Here is a 15,813-nt window from a genome sequence, read left to right on the forward strand (position 1 = left end):
CCTGTTGTTACATCCATTTGGTTCTCACTCTGGGTAACCCTTGTCTGTAGGCCGAAATGAGTCTTGGGGCACTGGAGTGGGCCCTTCTTTGTTGCCATCTATACCTTGTGGCTTTAGACTGGCCTTCTTACAAGGGCATGCTCTCTCTCTCTCCTTAAAGGGAAGAGAGCCCTCTGAGCTTAATTAGATTATGGTGTCTGAAAGAGAGAACCAAGGTGGCCTGCTTCAACAAGACAGAGGTTTATTTCCCTCTCAGGTCAAACTGGAAGCAGTTGTCTGATGTCCTTCTGCTCTCATAGCTTAGTGGTGATCTGGTGGAGAAATAGGGAGCAGGCTGTTCAGAGGGAAAAAAGAAGGGCTGTAGTACTATTTTTTGGTGGAAGATGCAGGCATCAAGTGCTCTAATACTTATGGACACGTGCAGCCTGCGGAGACGACAAGTGGCCGTCCTAGAAGAGCCTCACCCTCCTCAGGTGACAAGCTGCTCTCTGATCCAGAGCCTTGCAGGAAGTTGCTCTTTGTGCAGCCAAGCCTGAGCATTTGGGAAGTAGCTCTGTAGTCAGGCCATACTGTGTGGCTCATGGAACAATTGGCCAAGCTGTCTAAGAGAGCTCAACAGCAGACCACCATCACCCTCCAGGGAGAGAGTATCGCAAGCAAGATAACAACAGCTAACATGTGAGAACTTGCCATGTGCTAGGCACTGTTCCAAGTTCTTTCTTGTATTGTTTTATTTAATCCTCAAAACAAATCCTATGAGGTGGGGGTACTGTTGTGCCCAGTTGATTAATTATAAACTGGGATACAGGTGAGATGAATTAACTTGAACTGATACCTATACATCTAGCAGGTGGTGGAGCCACAATTTGAATCTAGTTGCAGAGCCTATACCCTCACTCTAGGCTCTGTGTCTGCTGTCTTTTAGGATTCTAGGGACGGATACCCTGCTCCTGGGTCCTGAAGTGGGCAGTGGGAGTGCCTGTCTACAGGAGACCTCTGTGCACATGGGTAATCTGAATTAGTTCGGCCTCTGGTCTCCTTGACGGCCCCTTTACCTCAGGGAATCACCAGCATTAGCTTAGTACCTGCTGGACAGTTCTCTCTGTGAGCTCTGCCATTTTAGGCCACATTTGACTTCCCAGTTTTCAGCTGGAAGTCAGCGTGAGCCTCTGAAGGCTTTCTCTCTTCCCCCTGCTCTCAGAGAACACGGGCCTCTTTATAGAACAACTTCCTACGGTATCTCTTCTTTGTATCTTCATTGTTTACCCCTCTAATTGAAGCCTCAGGAAGGACTCTTTAAAGCTTAAAGTGACCATATTTCTGACCAGCTGCGACACTTGGGATCCTTTTAGTTACAAGTAACAGGAAACTCTATTTCAATTGACTCTACAATAAAGAGGGTGTGTTGGTTCACATAGTGGGGAAGTCCAGGGGATGTATGGCTCTGGGACTATCTTATCATGTTGCCTGTCAGTGCTATTTTCAGGTTGGATACCCTTGTATCATTTGGATAGCCAAGTATCATTTAAGCCTCCATACTGCTTCATTCAAATCTAACGAGAATAAGAGTATATATCCTTTTTATGAATGTTGGACCAGAGTCCTACCTTTGGGTCACATCAGTCCATTCCGATCCCTGCGTTGAACCAACTGGTCAGGCTCAGGTTATCTAAGCCTAAGACTGCAACCAGGGAATTACTGGTTAACTGAATGTGGAGTTAGTCCTGTTCAAAGCCCTTACATGCTGCACAGTGAAGGAGGGATAGAAGAAACTCTGGGAGATACCCACAATGTCTCCTACGTGCAGCAGATACAAAGTGAGAAAGAAAACAGCATAACCTGGGAGCGAGTGAGTGGTGGTGCTGTTGAACTGCAGAGCAGATCTGTGCCTTGGGCTGGTTTCCTATTTCAAGGACAATGCTCAGTACCCAAGACTTGGAGGCCCAAGTCCTCTCACAGGTTTGAGTTCACCCTTTCTGTTTAGTAATGTATGTGATCTTGTAGCTTCTCTGAATTTCACTTCCTCCTCTGTTGAAGGGTAATGTTATTAAGGTATAGCTACATTTTATGCACAATTACCAGTTTGAAGTTATATGATAGAAAATCTTATACGCAAAATTTGAATTAAAGCAAATCCTAAAAAGTTGGGAAAATTCATTAATCACGTGATGTCACAGTTGGTAGGCCAGTGAGAGTGTTCATTATGTCTTCATTTTTTGGGAATGTTAGTCATGAATTAACCTGAGTTTGAGTAACGTGGGAACTTCAGGAATCCCTGGTATGGAATGAAGTACCCCATCCTTCTCTTATTGCTTATTGGGTTCCCTAGAGGATGTGATTCTGTTTTATGAAATGTGAAATGAGAAACTACTGTTGTTAGAGAAGCCCAAAGGAACTCCCATACTTAGATGATAACCGGGTATGCCCTGGCATTTTGCAGTTTATACCCTATATTCAGATCTTTCTCGAGGATGCAGGACCAAGGTGGTCTCCTCTTCAGCTGCTTCTGCTACTGATGGGATTAATGCTGTTAGCTTTCCAATAAATTAATGGCTATAGTTACTTTAGTTTGGAGGTCATTAAAACTTGAATTTACAAATAAAAAACTGGATCGGGCAACAGTTTCTATATGTGTGTGGGTGAAGATACATCAGCTTAAATCACACCTTTGCTCAGATGTTTCCAGTGGCCAACTTTTTTATAAGGCCTTATACGATCTGCTTCTAGCCACATCATCTTCTCTCCCTCAACCTAATTCTAATTTCACTTCCAGCGAAGACATACAAGTTTCCTTGCTATTTATTGACTTCAAATTCCAATTGTTCATTGCTAACATATGAGAAAGCAGTGGGCTTTTGTATATTAACCTGGTTTCTTTATGACCTTGCTATAATCACTATTAGTTCCAGTGTTTTTGTTTTTTGTTTTTTGTTCTTGGTCAGTTCTTTGAGATTTTCTACATAGTCATGTCTATGCAAACAAAGATAGTTTTATTTCTTCTTTTCCAACCTGTGTAATATTTTCTTCTCTTATTGTACTAAGGATGTCTAGCACAATGCTGAATGGAAATGTTGAGAGAGGACATCCTTGCCTTGTTTCTGATCTTAAGGAGAAAGCTTTCAGTTCTTACCATTAAACATAAAGTTAGCCATAGACTTTTTGTAGATGTCCTTTGTTAAGGAAGATACCCTCTTCTTAATTTTCTGAGGGTTTTTATCATGAGGAGTGTTGGATTTTGTCAAATGCTTTTTTTGCATCTTTGTCACAGGATTTTTCTTCTTTGGCCTGGTATAGTGGATTACATTAATTGATTTTTGAATGTTGAGCCAGCCTTGTGTACCTGGAATAAATCCCACTTGGTTGTAGTATATCATTTTTTCATACATTGGTGGGTTCAGTTTGCCAATATTTTTGCACCTGGGTTCATGAGAGATACTGATCTGCAGTTTTCCTTTCTCGTAATGTCTTTGTCTGATTAGAGTAATGCTGGCTGCATAAAAAGACTTAGGAAGTAGTCCCTGTGCCTGTTTCTTCAACACCAAAAGCCAACCCTTTGAGTCATCCACTTGCTGGCCCCCTGCCTGGAAAAGTCTTCTCCCCAGATTTCCATATGTTTCATGCTCTCCTTTCAAGTCTGTGCTCAGATATCCTTTTCTCAGTGAGGCGATCTCTGATTACATACTATTAAAATTGCAAATCTCCTTTTCTCTCATCTCTACTATTCCCCTTCCCTCCTTTATTTTTTCCATAGCACTGATCATCTTCTAAAATACTATATAACTTACTTGTTTTCTGCTGCCACCCACTAAGTATAGCTCTGTGAGGGTAGATGTTTTGTCTTTTTTGTTGTTGTTGTTCATTGTTGTATTCTTCCTCCCTAGAATACCGCCTGGAACATAGTAGATGCTCAAATATTTGTTGAGTAAATGGATTTAAGCCATGACTAATACTGTAGTTATAGCCAAGAGGATCTGCAAAAATGAGTTATGTGTTTATATCTGAGGAGGAATGTTCCCAGGATCAGAGGAAAGTAAATATTGTTGATAGCTTTTATAAAATTTGGGAGGCATTTGACTACGTTTTGCTAATGAACTGTATCAACTTGGCCAAGTCAACTTATTTCTCTGGGCTTTGGTTTCTTTTATTTTTTATTTATTTATTTAAAAAAAATTTTGTTTTTAAGTTTATTTTTGAGACAGAGAGAGACAAAGCATGAATGGGGGAGGGTCAGAGAGAGGGAGACACGGAATCTGAAACAGGCTCCAGGCTCTGAGCTGTCAGCACAGAGCCCGACGCGGGGCTTGAACTCACAGACCGCGAGATCATGACCTGGGCCGAAGTTGGTCGCTTAACCGACTGAGCCACCCAGGCACCCCTATTTTTTATTTTTTAAATGTTTATTTATTTTTGAGAAAGAGACAGAGCATGAGTGGGGGAGGAGCAGAGACTGAGGGAGACACAGAATTCGAAGCAGGCTCCAGGCTCTGAGCTGTCAGCACAGAGCCCGATACAGGGCTCAAACTCGAGTACAAACCAAACTCACAAACTGTGAGATCATGACCTGAGCTGAAGTTGGACGCTTAACCAACTGAGCCATCCAGGCGCCCCTGGGCCTTGGTTTCTTAATCTTAAATTGTATTTTTGTAAATTAGATTTAAGGTCTTTTCTAAAGTTCTTGTTTGTTGAACTTAGTTTCTCAGTTGCAGAGTATTTTAACAAGGAGGGAATTTAGAGACCCTTAATTCCTGTGTTCTTTAGCCAGCAGATTAACTTCTGCCTGGAGAGCCCAGGCTTAACAGCTAGTATGGCAGCCCGATATCCTCTCTGATGGTTCTTGGGTGCCCCTTTGGGAGAGAGGCCTGGGTTGCGGTGCTGACATGGTGCTGAAGAGCTAGATGAACCTGCTGATAAGTATTCCATTGTATGGACACAGCACAAATGATTCATTCACCTGCTGATGGAGGTTTGGGTAGTTTCCACTTTGGGGGATTACAACTACAGCTTCAGTGGGCTTTCATGTACAAGTCTTAGTATGGACACATTATTCCTTCTCTTGAGTAAATATCTAGGGGTAGAGTGGTGAGGTCACAGAATATGTGTGCTTAAACACTTCTTAATATCTACAGAGTAAGGCGTGATCAATTATTAGCTTATACATTGGATAAGCTAAACAACTGGATTTTTGCAATAGTAAGGCTGTTGTTAACTTTGAAAACTGAAAACAGTCTCAGTAGAGTGGTAGGTGGGAAGTTTTTAGAATGGAATTAGGAAAAATTGTGAAGTGAGAAGTTTGGACAAGGGAGTGTTGATGACTTGAGTTTACTTACTGTGAAGATTAGCAGAGAATGAAGTTGTGGTATTTGGAAGGTGCAAATTGTTCATTTTTTTTCCTAAGATTTTAAAAAATGTTTATTTTTGAGAGAGCGAGTTCACACAAGCAGGGGAGAGGGATAGGGTGGGGGACAGAGGATGTGAAGCGGGTTCTGAACTGACAGCTGCGAGCCCCATGTGGAGCTTGAACTCACAAACCCATGAGATCATTACCTGAGCTGAAGTTGGACGCTTAACTGACTGAGCCACCCAGGTGCCCTGTGAATTGTTCATTTTTAAATGGGTTATTTCATGTTATGTGAATTGTACTGCAATTATTTAAAAAAAAAAAAAAAAGAAAGAACAAATTCCTGACACGCTGGTCACGCCTCAAGCCAATTAAATCTGAATCTCTGGGGGTGGGACCTGGGCTTTCACTTTTTTTTTTTTTTTTTTAAGTTTGTTTATCCTGAGAGAGGGAAAGTGCACATGCATGAGTGCGAGCAGGGGAGGGGCAGAGAGAGAGAATCCCCACTTGGAGCTCAAACCCATGAACCGTGAAATCATGACCTAAACTGAAATCAAGAATTGGACGCTTAACCAACTGAGCCACCCTGGCATTCCTGGGCATTCATTTTTTAAAAACCTCTCCCGGTGATTGCATATGTAGCCACTGAGGATCCGTGATCTAAGTAGGGTTGGCAAACTTAATCTGTAAAGGGCCAGATAAATATTTTCAGCATTGAGAGCCATAAAGTCTCCATCTTCACTCTTTACCTCTGCTGTTGAAGCATGAAAGCACCCATCATCAACAAATGCTCATCAACAAATGAGCATAGTGTGTTTCAATAAAACTTAAAATAACAGGCAATGGGCCAGAGTTTGCCCACCATTGATCTAAAGGCTAGATGATGGGAGAAGGGTTTCTAGAGCCTTGAGGGGTTGGAAGGTGACCTAGGCAGAACCAGATCCAGAACTCTGTTTTGTTGCCAATTTTAATTCTTCACATTGGACATACACTTGAGAATAAACATCTCAGTGTTAAAAACAAAATGTTAAGCCAATACTTGTATTTAATTCCAGCTGCAAAAGACAAGGAAAAGAATAAAGAGAAGAAATTCAAAGAATTTGTGAGAGTGAAGCCAAAGAAAAAAAAGAAAAAGAAAAAGAAAACCAAACCTGGTAATTTTCCCCTTCACTTGGGTTTCCTACCATGGGGTTAGGAGGGGTTACTTTCTCCCCATTCCTGGCCTCTGAGCCTGCACTGAGGAGAGGAGGGGCCAGTGGGCCTTTACTGGAGTTTGTGGGATCAGCTTAGCATGAACCCTGGCAGGGCAGGAGTCTGCTCAACCTGGGTGTTACAAGGGCACATTGACATTTAGGAAGGCCTTCTTTCTTGGCTGCGTTGGCCACCGTGCCCTGTCATAGGATAGTGCACATGAAAGCATTATAATAGGAGAGGATATGCAGATTAATGGCTATTTGCATACGCAACTCTTTTTTGTTTATTTTAAAGATTTTATTTTATTTTATTTTTATTTTTTAAGTAGGCTTCATGCCCAATGCAGGGCATGAACTCATGACCCTGAGATCAAGATTTGCATGCTTCACCAACTGAGCCAGCCATGCACCCTTAAAGATTTTATTTATTTTTATTTATTTTTTAATGTTTATTTATTTTTGAGAAAGAGAGAGCCCAAGTCAGGGAAGGGCAGAGAAAGGGAGACACAGAATCCAAAGCGGGCTCCAGGCTCTGACCTGTCAGCACAGAGCCCTACTCAGGGCTTGAACTCACAAGCCGTGAGATCATGACCTGAGCCGAAGTTGGACACTTAACCAATTGAATCAACTAGGTACCCATAAAGATTTTGTTTTTAAGTAATCTACACCTAACATGGGGCTTGAACTCATGATTCTGAGATTGAGTCGCATGTTCCACTGACTCAACCAGCCAGGCTCCCCTTTTAAAATTTGTTCTGTTTGTTTTGTTTTTGTTTTTGTTTAAATAATCTCTATACCCAGCACAACATGGGGCTTGAACTCACAACCCCGAGATTAAGAATCACAGGTTCTAGAGACTAAGCCAGGCAGGCACCCCTTACATACACAACTCTTAAACACATACCTCTAAATCTTTCAAGAAAGGATTACTTCTTGAAAATTGTGTGTCTAGCTCCCACAAAAATGTTGATTAAGAAAATCAGGGTTCCAACCTTGGGAGCTAAAGGGATGCCATGTTTTATTTTCAGTGTTATCTTCTGGCTTAGAAAACCAATCTTACCAGGAAAAGAGGGAGAAGGGTGATGGTGAGGAGGAAGCTTTTGGTTTTGAGGTTTTTCAAGATAGCTGGAAGTATTAATCCCTAAATCTGTCCTCCACACCCCTTTGTCGTTGACTGGCTCCTCAGACTTTGAGTTGTTTGAACAGCAGTGCTGTTGGTTGGATGGGATTGATTCTGGAATGCCTTGATGATGTGTTGGGGTACTAATTCCTTCCTGATCCTGTTCTTTCAGAATGCCCTTGCAGTGAGGAAATCAGTGATACATCTCAGGAACCTTCTCCACCCAAGGCATTTGCTGTCACCAGGTGTGGGTCCTCACATAAGCCTGGGGTCCATATGAGCCCGCAGCTCCATAGCTCAGAATCTGGAAACCATAAAGGGAAAGTGAAAGTAACTGGTAAGGAGGCTATCTGCTGGCTTCATCATTTGAATAGGACCACAGTCTGAGAAGGCTGGATTTATATTGACACTGTAACTTACTTCCCAGGTCCTCTGCAAGTACAGTGGGTTATATTTTCAAAATAAAAAACTACATCAAATAAAAGAAAGGCTATTAGCTGTGCCTTTCCTAAACTTCCCTTTTCTCTAACTTTGGTCTATTTTGGTCTTGGTTGAATGCCATTCCAGTGTGTCTATAACCAAATCCATTATACCCCATCCTCTTGCACACTTGCCCTTCTCAAGCCTTCATTTCTTATTGATGGACTCTGCATTTAACCTGGTTGCTTGTGGAAATCTGAGTCAACCTTGAAACCTCCTCTTCTGTAGCAATTTAGAGGGTGATTGTGAGTTTGGAAGGGATTAATAAGTATATGGAAACTACTTCGAACAGTATCTGGTACAAAATAAGTGGTCAGTAAAGCTTAGCTGTAATTATAACTTATGAGGCACCAAGATCTAGTGATTCTAGTTCTGATTATCCCTGGAATCTACCCACTTCACTTCCCACTGTCTACAGAGTTTTTAAGGTGGATCTGGATATAGACTTGATGGTAAGTCAGTTCCTGGCTGGAGGGGATGAGATGGAGGAACATATTTGAGTCATTAGGATGATCTGTGTAGTTGATGGGGAGTTGGACCTTCTCTGCTGTTGTGCTCTGTGACCTTGAGTAGCCACTTACCTTGGGCCTCACTCAGTAAAATGAGGAAATGGAGTTCAGTTCATTGCCAGGTAGCATACATCATTTAGGCTGTCATTAGATGACAGGCCCAAGGAATAGATTGGAGTTCCCATTTCTGAGTTCTGTGAAAGTTCATAGAGGAGTGGGGCTGTAAGGTCATTTCCACTCTTGACATCCTAAGTTTTTAGAAAGATTATAACTATAATTTAAAATAGTGACTGTTGTTTTCCTTTTCCTCTCAGAGGAGGATAATCTGAGTGAGTCCTCTTCTGAGAGCTTTCTTTGGAGTGACGAGGAGTATGGCCAAGATGTTGATGTGACTACCAACCCAGACGAGGAACTCGATGGGGACGACCGCTATGATTTTGAAGTGGTCCGCTGCATCTGTGAGGTTCAGGAAGAAAATGACTTCATGATTCAGGTAGGTAGAGCTTCCAGGAGACAGACGTTGAGAAACACAAACTAGTCCTTAGAGGGAATTTTGAGCGACTGCAGTTTGAGGCCAATAAATACAATAGGTCATGTTAGAAGCCTCAGCCAGATAGGCAGTAATAGCAGAAGCACTTGAGCTTTACTTTGTAGTGCAGCTTCCTCTGAATCTCAGACTGGTGTAAATAGCCCATTAGTAGAGTAAGAGAAGACTTGAGATACCACTGAGTCTGAAAGTCTCCTGCTCTGCTTGGGGCAGTTGGGACCCACCAATGGAAGAGGCTTGCCTGTGGTCACACAGTAAGGAGTTGAATAACAGGGATCCAAATCTCTGGAGTGGCAGCTGAATCTTCCTATGGTCCCTTACTTTCTCTCTGATATAAAATTTCTGTATGGCCTAAAGAAATGGAGGCCAGTTTTATAACTTGTCTGTTTCTTATTATTTTCCTAACATTTGTATCTGTCATCTCCATCCCTGGATTTGCCTATGGGGTAGGCCTCCTCTGCTGCTTGGGGAGACCATCACTGGCCAGAGCCTGCTTGCCTCTGGCCCTTCTCTTGCTCTTAATGACAGTTCTGGTGAAGGTGGCTGCTGTCTGGCTGACTCTAAAGGCTGTTGTAAATACCCTGCGTGTCTTGGCAGCTGCCTGGACTGTCCAAGGAACCTGAGTTTTTAAAGTAAGTCATGGTTATATTGGTTAGGATTCTTTGGGTATTTGTTTTTGAATAGCCTTCATGGTAATCTCTGGGAATTCAGAGTACATGAATGGTTTCAAATAGTACCTTGTATTTATGACCTTTAGTAAGCCTCAGGTCACTGGTTTTCAGACCTTTTCAACATCAGAACCCCTTTTCCTATGAATTCTTTCATAGAATCACAAAATGTCTAACAAGTTAAATGCAGTAGTTTTGAAAATTCAGAATAAGTCGTCTTCACTTTTGAGTTCAGAAATGTGAATGTTATGCTTTTCCTTTTTTTTTTTTTTAATGGCATGCTTTTCCCTATGAAGTCTCATATGCCATCAGGGTTCTGAGTGACAGTTGCCAACTTGGAGCATTTCAGTGATTCAGTAGGTTTTCTCTTTTTGTGACATGGCCATTTGTATAGGTGACTCTTCCTAAACAGCAGGCTGTGTGGTCATTTTGGTTAAACAGAGATGGGAGGGAAAGCTTTGTTCCGAGTATAGCACAATAGTGAGCAAGCCTAGCAGTACAGAATTATATGTACTGGTGGGTTGTGTTGTCTTAGTCTTGACTTCAAGTTTGGAATACATTTGAATGTGCATTTTTTGTTTTAGTTTTGAAAAATAGACCTATTTTTAAAAAGACACCCATTTGCAGAAGCTCAGTAGACTAGAACTTGAAAACTAATACAACATGGAAACTATTGTTTTAGTAGAATATTTTTTTAAGTTTGGTTTTTAAAAGGATGTCGAGGGGTGCCTGGGTGGCTTGGTCGGTTAAGTGTCCGACTTCGGCTCAGGTCATGATCTCACGGTCTGTGAGTTCAAGCCCCGCGTCGGGCTCTGTGCTGACGGCTCAGAGCCTGGAGCCTGTTTCAGATTCTGTGTCTCCCTCTCTCTCTGCCCCTCTCCTGTTCATGCTCTGTCTCTCTCTGTCTCAAAAATAAATAAACGTTAAAAAAAAATAATAAATTAAAAAAATAATAATAAAAGGATGTTGATTGGGAAACGTGGGTGGCTCAGTTGGTTAAGCGTCTGACTTCGGCTCAGCTCATGATCTCACCAGCTCATGAGTTCAAGCCCCACGTCGAGCTCTGTGCTCACAGCTCAGAGCCTGGAGCCCACTTTGGATTCTGTGTCTCCCCCTCTCTCTGCTCCTCCCCCACTCATGCTCTGTCTCTCTCACTCACTCTCTCCTTCAAAAATAAACAAACATTAAAAAAAATTAAAAAAAAAAAAGGATGTTGATTGTTAGTTTTTATCTTTACTCTGTGGGCGTGTGCTCAGTTCTGGGCTTTGGAAGCCTGGTTTGGTCTTCATTTGTCCATAGGAATCTTTAGTGGGTGAGTAATGAAGGGTCTTCCTGGCAAGACTATTCTAGTTAATTAGTATAAGAGACCTGCTTCTGATTCACTGTACTTTTTCCATTGATTTTCCTATAAGTAGCAAGGATTAGAGGGGGTTTGGGCAGGGGGAGAACTTTGTGTGTCATTATGTGCTAAATGAAGAAACTTACTTAGGTTTGGAGCTGTTGAGGCCATACCAGCTGTTACAAGGCAGAGTCTGGAAGTGACTTCCATCTCCAACTTCCTAGGCTCTACATGGTCATCTCCTAGCTCAGCTCAGCTCAGCTCTATGCTTGTGACTTCCTGTCTGGTATTGTGGTGATGATGAGCTCACTTCGGAACACCTTGGATTTTGCTGTGGAAGACTTTTCTGTGCTGTCTGCTTGCTGTCCAGCTGGTTTTATGGCATAGAAGGACAGTTTTGACTTCCTGTCATGAGCAATATACCTTTTCCACTCAGTAACTTTAGCAAAAGGCATACATTTGGAGGGAGCTAACTGGAACAAATATAATTTAAACTTCATAAATGTATTCATTTACATGTGTTCATCACCTAGGAAGATGCAATAATTATTTTTTAAATACATTTTTAACTTACATTGATAATTTGCACCACCCTAGAATACATTTAGAGTTAGTTATGTAGAAGAGGCATACCTTAAAGGAATAATTTTCTCTAATCATTTTAATTACTTTATTGGTATTAGATTTTATTTGCCAGTGCTAATAATTTATATCATTGGGAGGTTAATAATCATGAATATTTGATAAATCTTTGTGCCGCATAAAAAATGAACATCAGGAAATCCATTTGATACTCAAATTATTTTAATTGCTTTAGGGCAGGTTTGGGCAAACTTTTTCTTAAAGGGCTAGGTGATAAATTTTGTAGGCTTTGAGGGCCATGTGGTCTTTGTTGCAACTACTCAGCTCTGCCTCAATCATGTGTAGGCATTATGTAATGAATGAACATGGCTGTGTTCATATGAGACTTTATTTACAAAAACAGGACTTGAACTGAATTTAGCCTCTGGGCAGTAGTTTGCCCTAGACTAATAATATTTGTTAGGTTATGTGCCAAACCCAGTAAAAATTGTGTAGCAGTTTTAAACAGAAGCCCATTTTAAAAGCTTTGTTTGTTTTAAAATTTATATTGTTTATTTGTTGCTGGCTGATGCATTCACATAGTTCAAAGTCCAAAAGGTATATACGTAGATATACAGGGGAAATCTGACCCCCCACTTCTCCTTCCCTCAAAGCAGCCCTTATCAACTTCTCATGTAGCATTCTGGAAACACTCTGTGACTAATCAAGCAATAACAAATATATTCTCTACATTTTTTTCCTTTTTTTTTTGGTGTAAAATAACAAAATTTACCATTTTAAACCATTTTTAAGTGTATGTGGCATTAGGTGAATTGGCATTGAGTACATTCACATTGCTGTGCAACTGTCTTTTTTTTTTTTTAAACACAAATGTTGTTTTATATGTAGTATTTTCAGTATCTTCTCATTTAACAATAGTTGAAGACTATTCCATTTTCAAACATAAAAAAGCTTTTTCATTTTTTTAAATGTTTTATTTTTTGAGAGAGAGTACAGGTGGGGGAGGGGCACAGAGAGAGAGGAGGACAGAGGATCCGAAGCAGGTTCTGCACTGACAGGCTTACAGCAGCGAGCCCAATGCAGGGCTCAAACCCATGAACTGTGAGATCATGGCCTGAGCCGAAGTTGGATGCTTAACTGACTGAACCACCCAGGAGCCCCTTCATTTTTTTTTTTTTTTTTTTTATGGCTGCATAATGAATGGATAGATCATCATTTATTTAACCCTTCCCCTGTTGATGACATATAGATTGTTTCTAACCTTAACAGTAATGTAATGAATAATTTTGTGTAGGTGTATCTATGAGACCAAGTTTTGGAAGTAGAATTCCTGGGCCACAGGTTATGTGCATGTCTAAATTTGACAAATGTTATTTTTCTCATAGCAATATTATATAAACCCTCCCTGAAGGTTGTACCAAAGAAAAGTCTTAGGAGCACCTTGTTCAGTACCGAGTATTATCAGACTTTATCTTTGCTTTTCAGATAAGTGAAAAAATAGTCTTATTGGTATAACCATTTTGTAATTTATTTTTAAATACACTTAAAAAAAAGTTTCGTACTTGTAGCATTTGGAAAATGCAGAAAATCACGAAGAAGAAAACAATTACCCGTATTATTTTTACCCCAGGGATAACTGCTGTTAATATTTTGGAACACACATATACATGTATATATAAATGAAAATTATGCTCTATAAATAGTTTATGAGACTAACACATTTATAAAAGTAGCAAATGTTTATTATAAAAACTTCAGACAGTGCATAAATGTATAAAGAATTAGTTGATATTTATAGGGGCATCTGACTGGCTTAGTCAGTAGAGCATTTGACTCTTGATCTTGGGGTCATCAGTTTGAGCCCCATGTTGGGTATAGATATCACTGAAATAAACTAAAAAAAAAAGGATTACTTGATATTTTTATGTAATCCCCAAACCTAGAAATGCTAATGTGTATTGCATATTATTAGTTGGGTTTATTTGAACATCTTTTTATTTAAGAATTAGATTTTTTTTTTAAATATTCATTTAGTTTTGAGAGAGAGAGTACAAGTGGGGCAGGGGCACAGAGGTAGACAGAAGATCTGAAGATAGCTGTTCACAGACAGCAGACAGCCCAATGTGGGGCTCAAACCCACGAGCCACGAGATTATGATTTAAGCCAAAGTCAGACACTTAACCGAATGAGCCACCCAGGTGCCCCCAAAGAATCTAATTCTTGGGGCGCCTGGGTAGCTCAGTTGGTTGAGCATCTGACTTCAGCTCAGGTCATGATCTTACCACTTGTGTGTTCATACCCTGCATCGGGCTTTGTGCTGACAGCTCAGAGCCTAGAGTCTGCTTTGGATTCTGTGTCTCCCTCTCTCTCTGTCCCTCCCCCACTTGCACATTGTCTTTCTCTCTCTCTCAAAAATAAATAGACATTTTAAGAAAAAGATTTTTTTCCTTTGACTTGTCTGTTCATGTCCTTTATCCATCTTTCTGTGTATGGTTGGTTGTTTTCCTACTTGTTTGTATAGCCTTTTTGTAGACACATTCTTGTATCAGTTGTGAGAAGAGTTAAAAATATTTGAATATTTGTATCTGCTTTGTCATCTTTTGACTTCCAGATTTTTTGAATCAACTATATCAAACTTTTCTTTGATGGCTTCTGAGATTTGAATAACAATTGTTTCCTCATTAGAAGTTCATAAAAATTTATAACAGAATTCTCTCATGGTTGATTCTGATACTTTTGAAGTTTCACTTATTTTTCTTAAAGCTGTATAAATATTTGAACCACCTGGAATTTTTCTTGGTATAAGGTGTGAGAGCTATGGCTACCCAGTTGTCCCAACACATGCCTCATTATTGAGATGTTACCTTTTCTTACTTTATTTCCATATGTATTTGGATTGCTTTTTTGGATTCTCCTTTTCCATTGATCCATCTGTTTATATATTGCTTGGACAATTCTATTTTACTTATTTTATCTTTGTAATATTTTTTAAATATCTGATAGGGCTAGTACCCCCTTTTATTCTTTTTTTAACAAATTTCCTGGCTGTTAATTTTAGGATCAACTTCTATCCAGTTCCACAGCTGTTCATTTATTGCTTATTTTTATTATTTTTTAAATTTTTATTATTTTCATAAATTTAACCTAAGGACAAAAGACATCATTATGATGACTCTTGCTATCCAGGAATAAGATATACCTTACCGTTGAATTAAGTCTTTGTGTCCTTTAAATAGTATTTTAGAATTTTCTTCATGAGATTTTGCATGTTTTATTCTTAGATATTCTTGGATATCTTATCTTAGATATTCTGTTCTTAGATAGTCTTAGGTTTATTCTTAGATATTTTACCCTTTCTGTTATTATTCTTGTTCATTTCTAAATTTAAACTTCTAAAAATGAATGCCAAACCCATATGTAAAAAGTTATTTTAAAGTTTTCAACTTAGCTATATTTGATTGAATTTTAGTGAACCCTAGTTCTCAAGACACTTAAAAACTCATTGGTGAGACAGACTTTCATTCTTAATTCTCTTTTCTGCTACTAACTCCCTGTGTTATTGTGCACTCTTTACTTTCCCTCTCAGCCCTAGTTCCCTCATCTGTCAGTTGAAGAATTTGGATCGGTTCTGCATCTGTCTTCCAGCTTTGCTTCCAGCTATTGATTCTGATGCAGTTAGCCTTCTAGAGGATTCATATTTGCCCACGAAAGCCCTCTTGATGCCAGGGCCTGTCTGACTCCAAATAGATGAGGACTTTAGTTCCTTGTGGCTAGGCTGGTGGCCCACCCTCAAGGCCATGCTGGGAAGGAAGGAAGCTCATTGTCCACCTTCCAGAGCTGTCCACTTGGTTGGGTAGTTAAAGGCTTAGGGTCCTGATTTGAGATTGTATGAAGTGTCCTAGTATCTGATTTGGTATCACTTTTCCTTTCCATTCCCTCCTCTGGACCCTTAGCCCTCAGGCTTACTATCCTCAGGCCATCCACACAACTCCCAGTGCTGCCCTCATTCATTGTCTTCTTCTTTCTTTCCCCCTTTG

At 40.2% G+C, this 15,813-nt stretch overlaps 1 protein-coding gene across 4 annotated transcripts in view; it reads left to right on the forward strand.

Moving 5' to 3' along the window:
• The window catches only part of PHF20 (PHD finger protein 20), a 147,247-nt gene that overhangs the window by 110,798 nt on the left and 20,636 nt on the right, over nucleotides 1–15,813 (forward strand). For all 4 annotated transcript variants that reach the window (XM_060616764.3, XM_060616780.3, XM_060616772.3 and 1 more), the window contains 3 exons: nucleotides 6,394–6,492; nucleotides 7,824–7,988; nucleotides 8,955–9,133. In XM_060616764.3, coding sequence (XP_060472747.1) covers nucleotides 6,394–6,492; nucleotides 7,824–7,988; nucleotides 8,955–9,133 — 443 coding nt within the window. The remainder of the gene's footprint in view (nucleotides 1–6,393; nucleotides 6,493–7,823; nucleotides 7,989–8,954; nucleotides 9,134–15,813) is intronic.

Source organism: Panthera onca, chromosome A3, assembly GCF_046562875.1.
Source record: "Panthera onca isolate mPanOnc1 chromosome A3, mPanOnc1 haplotype 2, whole genome shotgun sequence".
Taxonomy (NCBI): Eukaryota; Metazoa; Chordata; class Mammalia; order Carnivora; family Felidae; genus Panthera; species Panthera onca.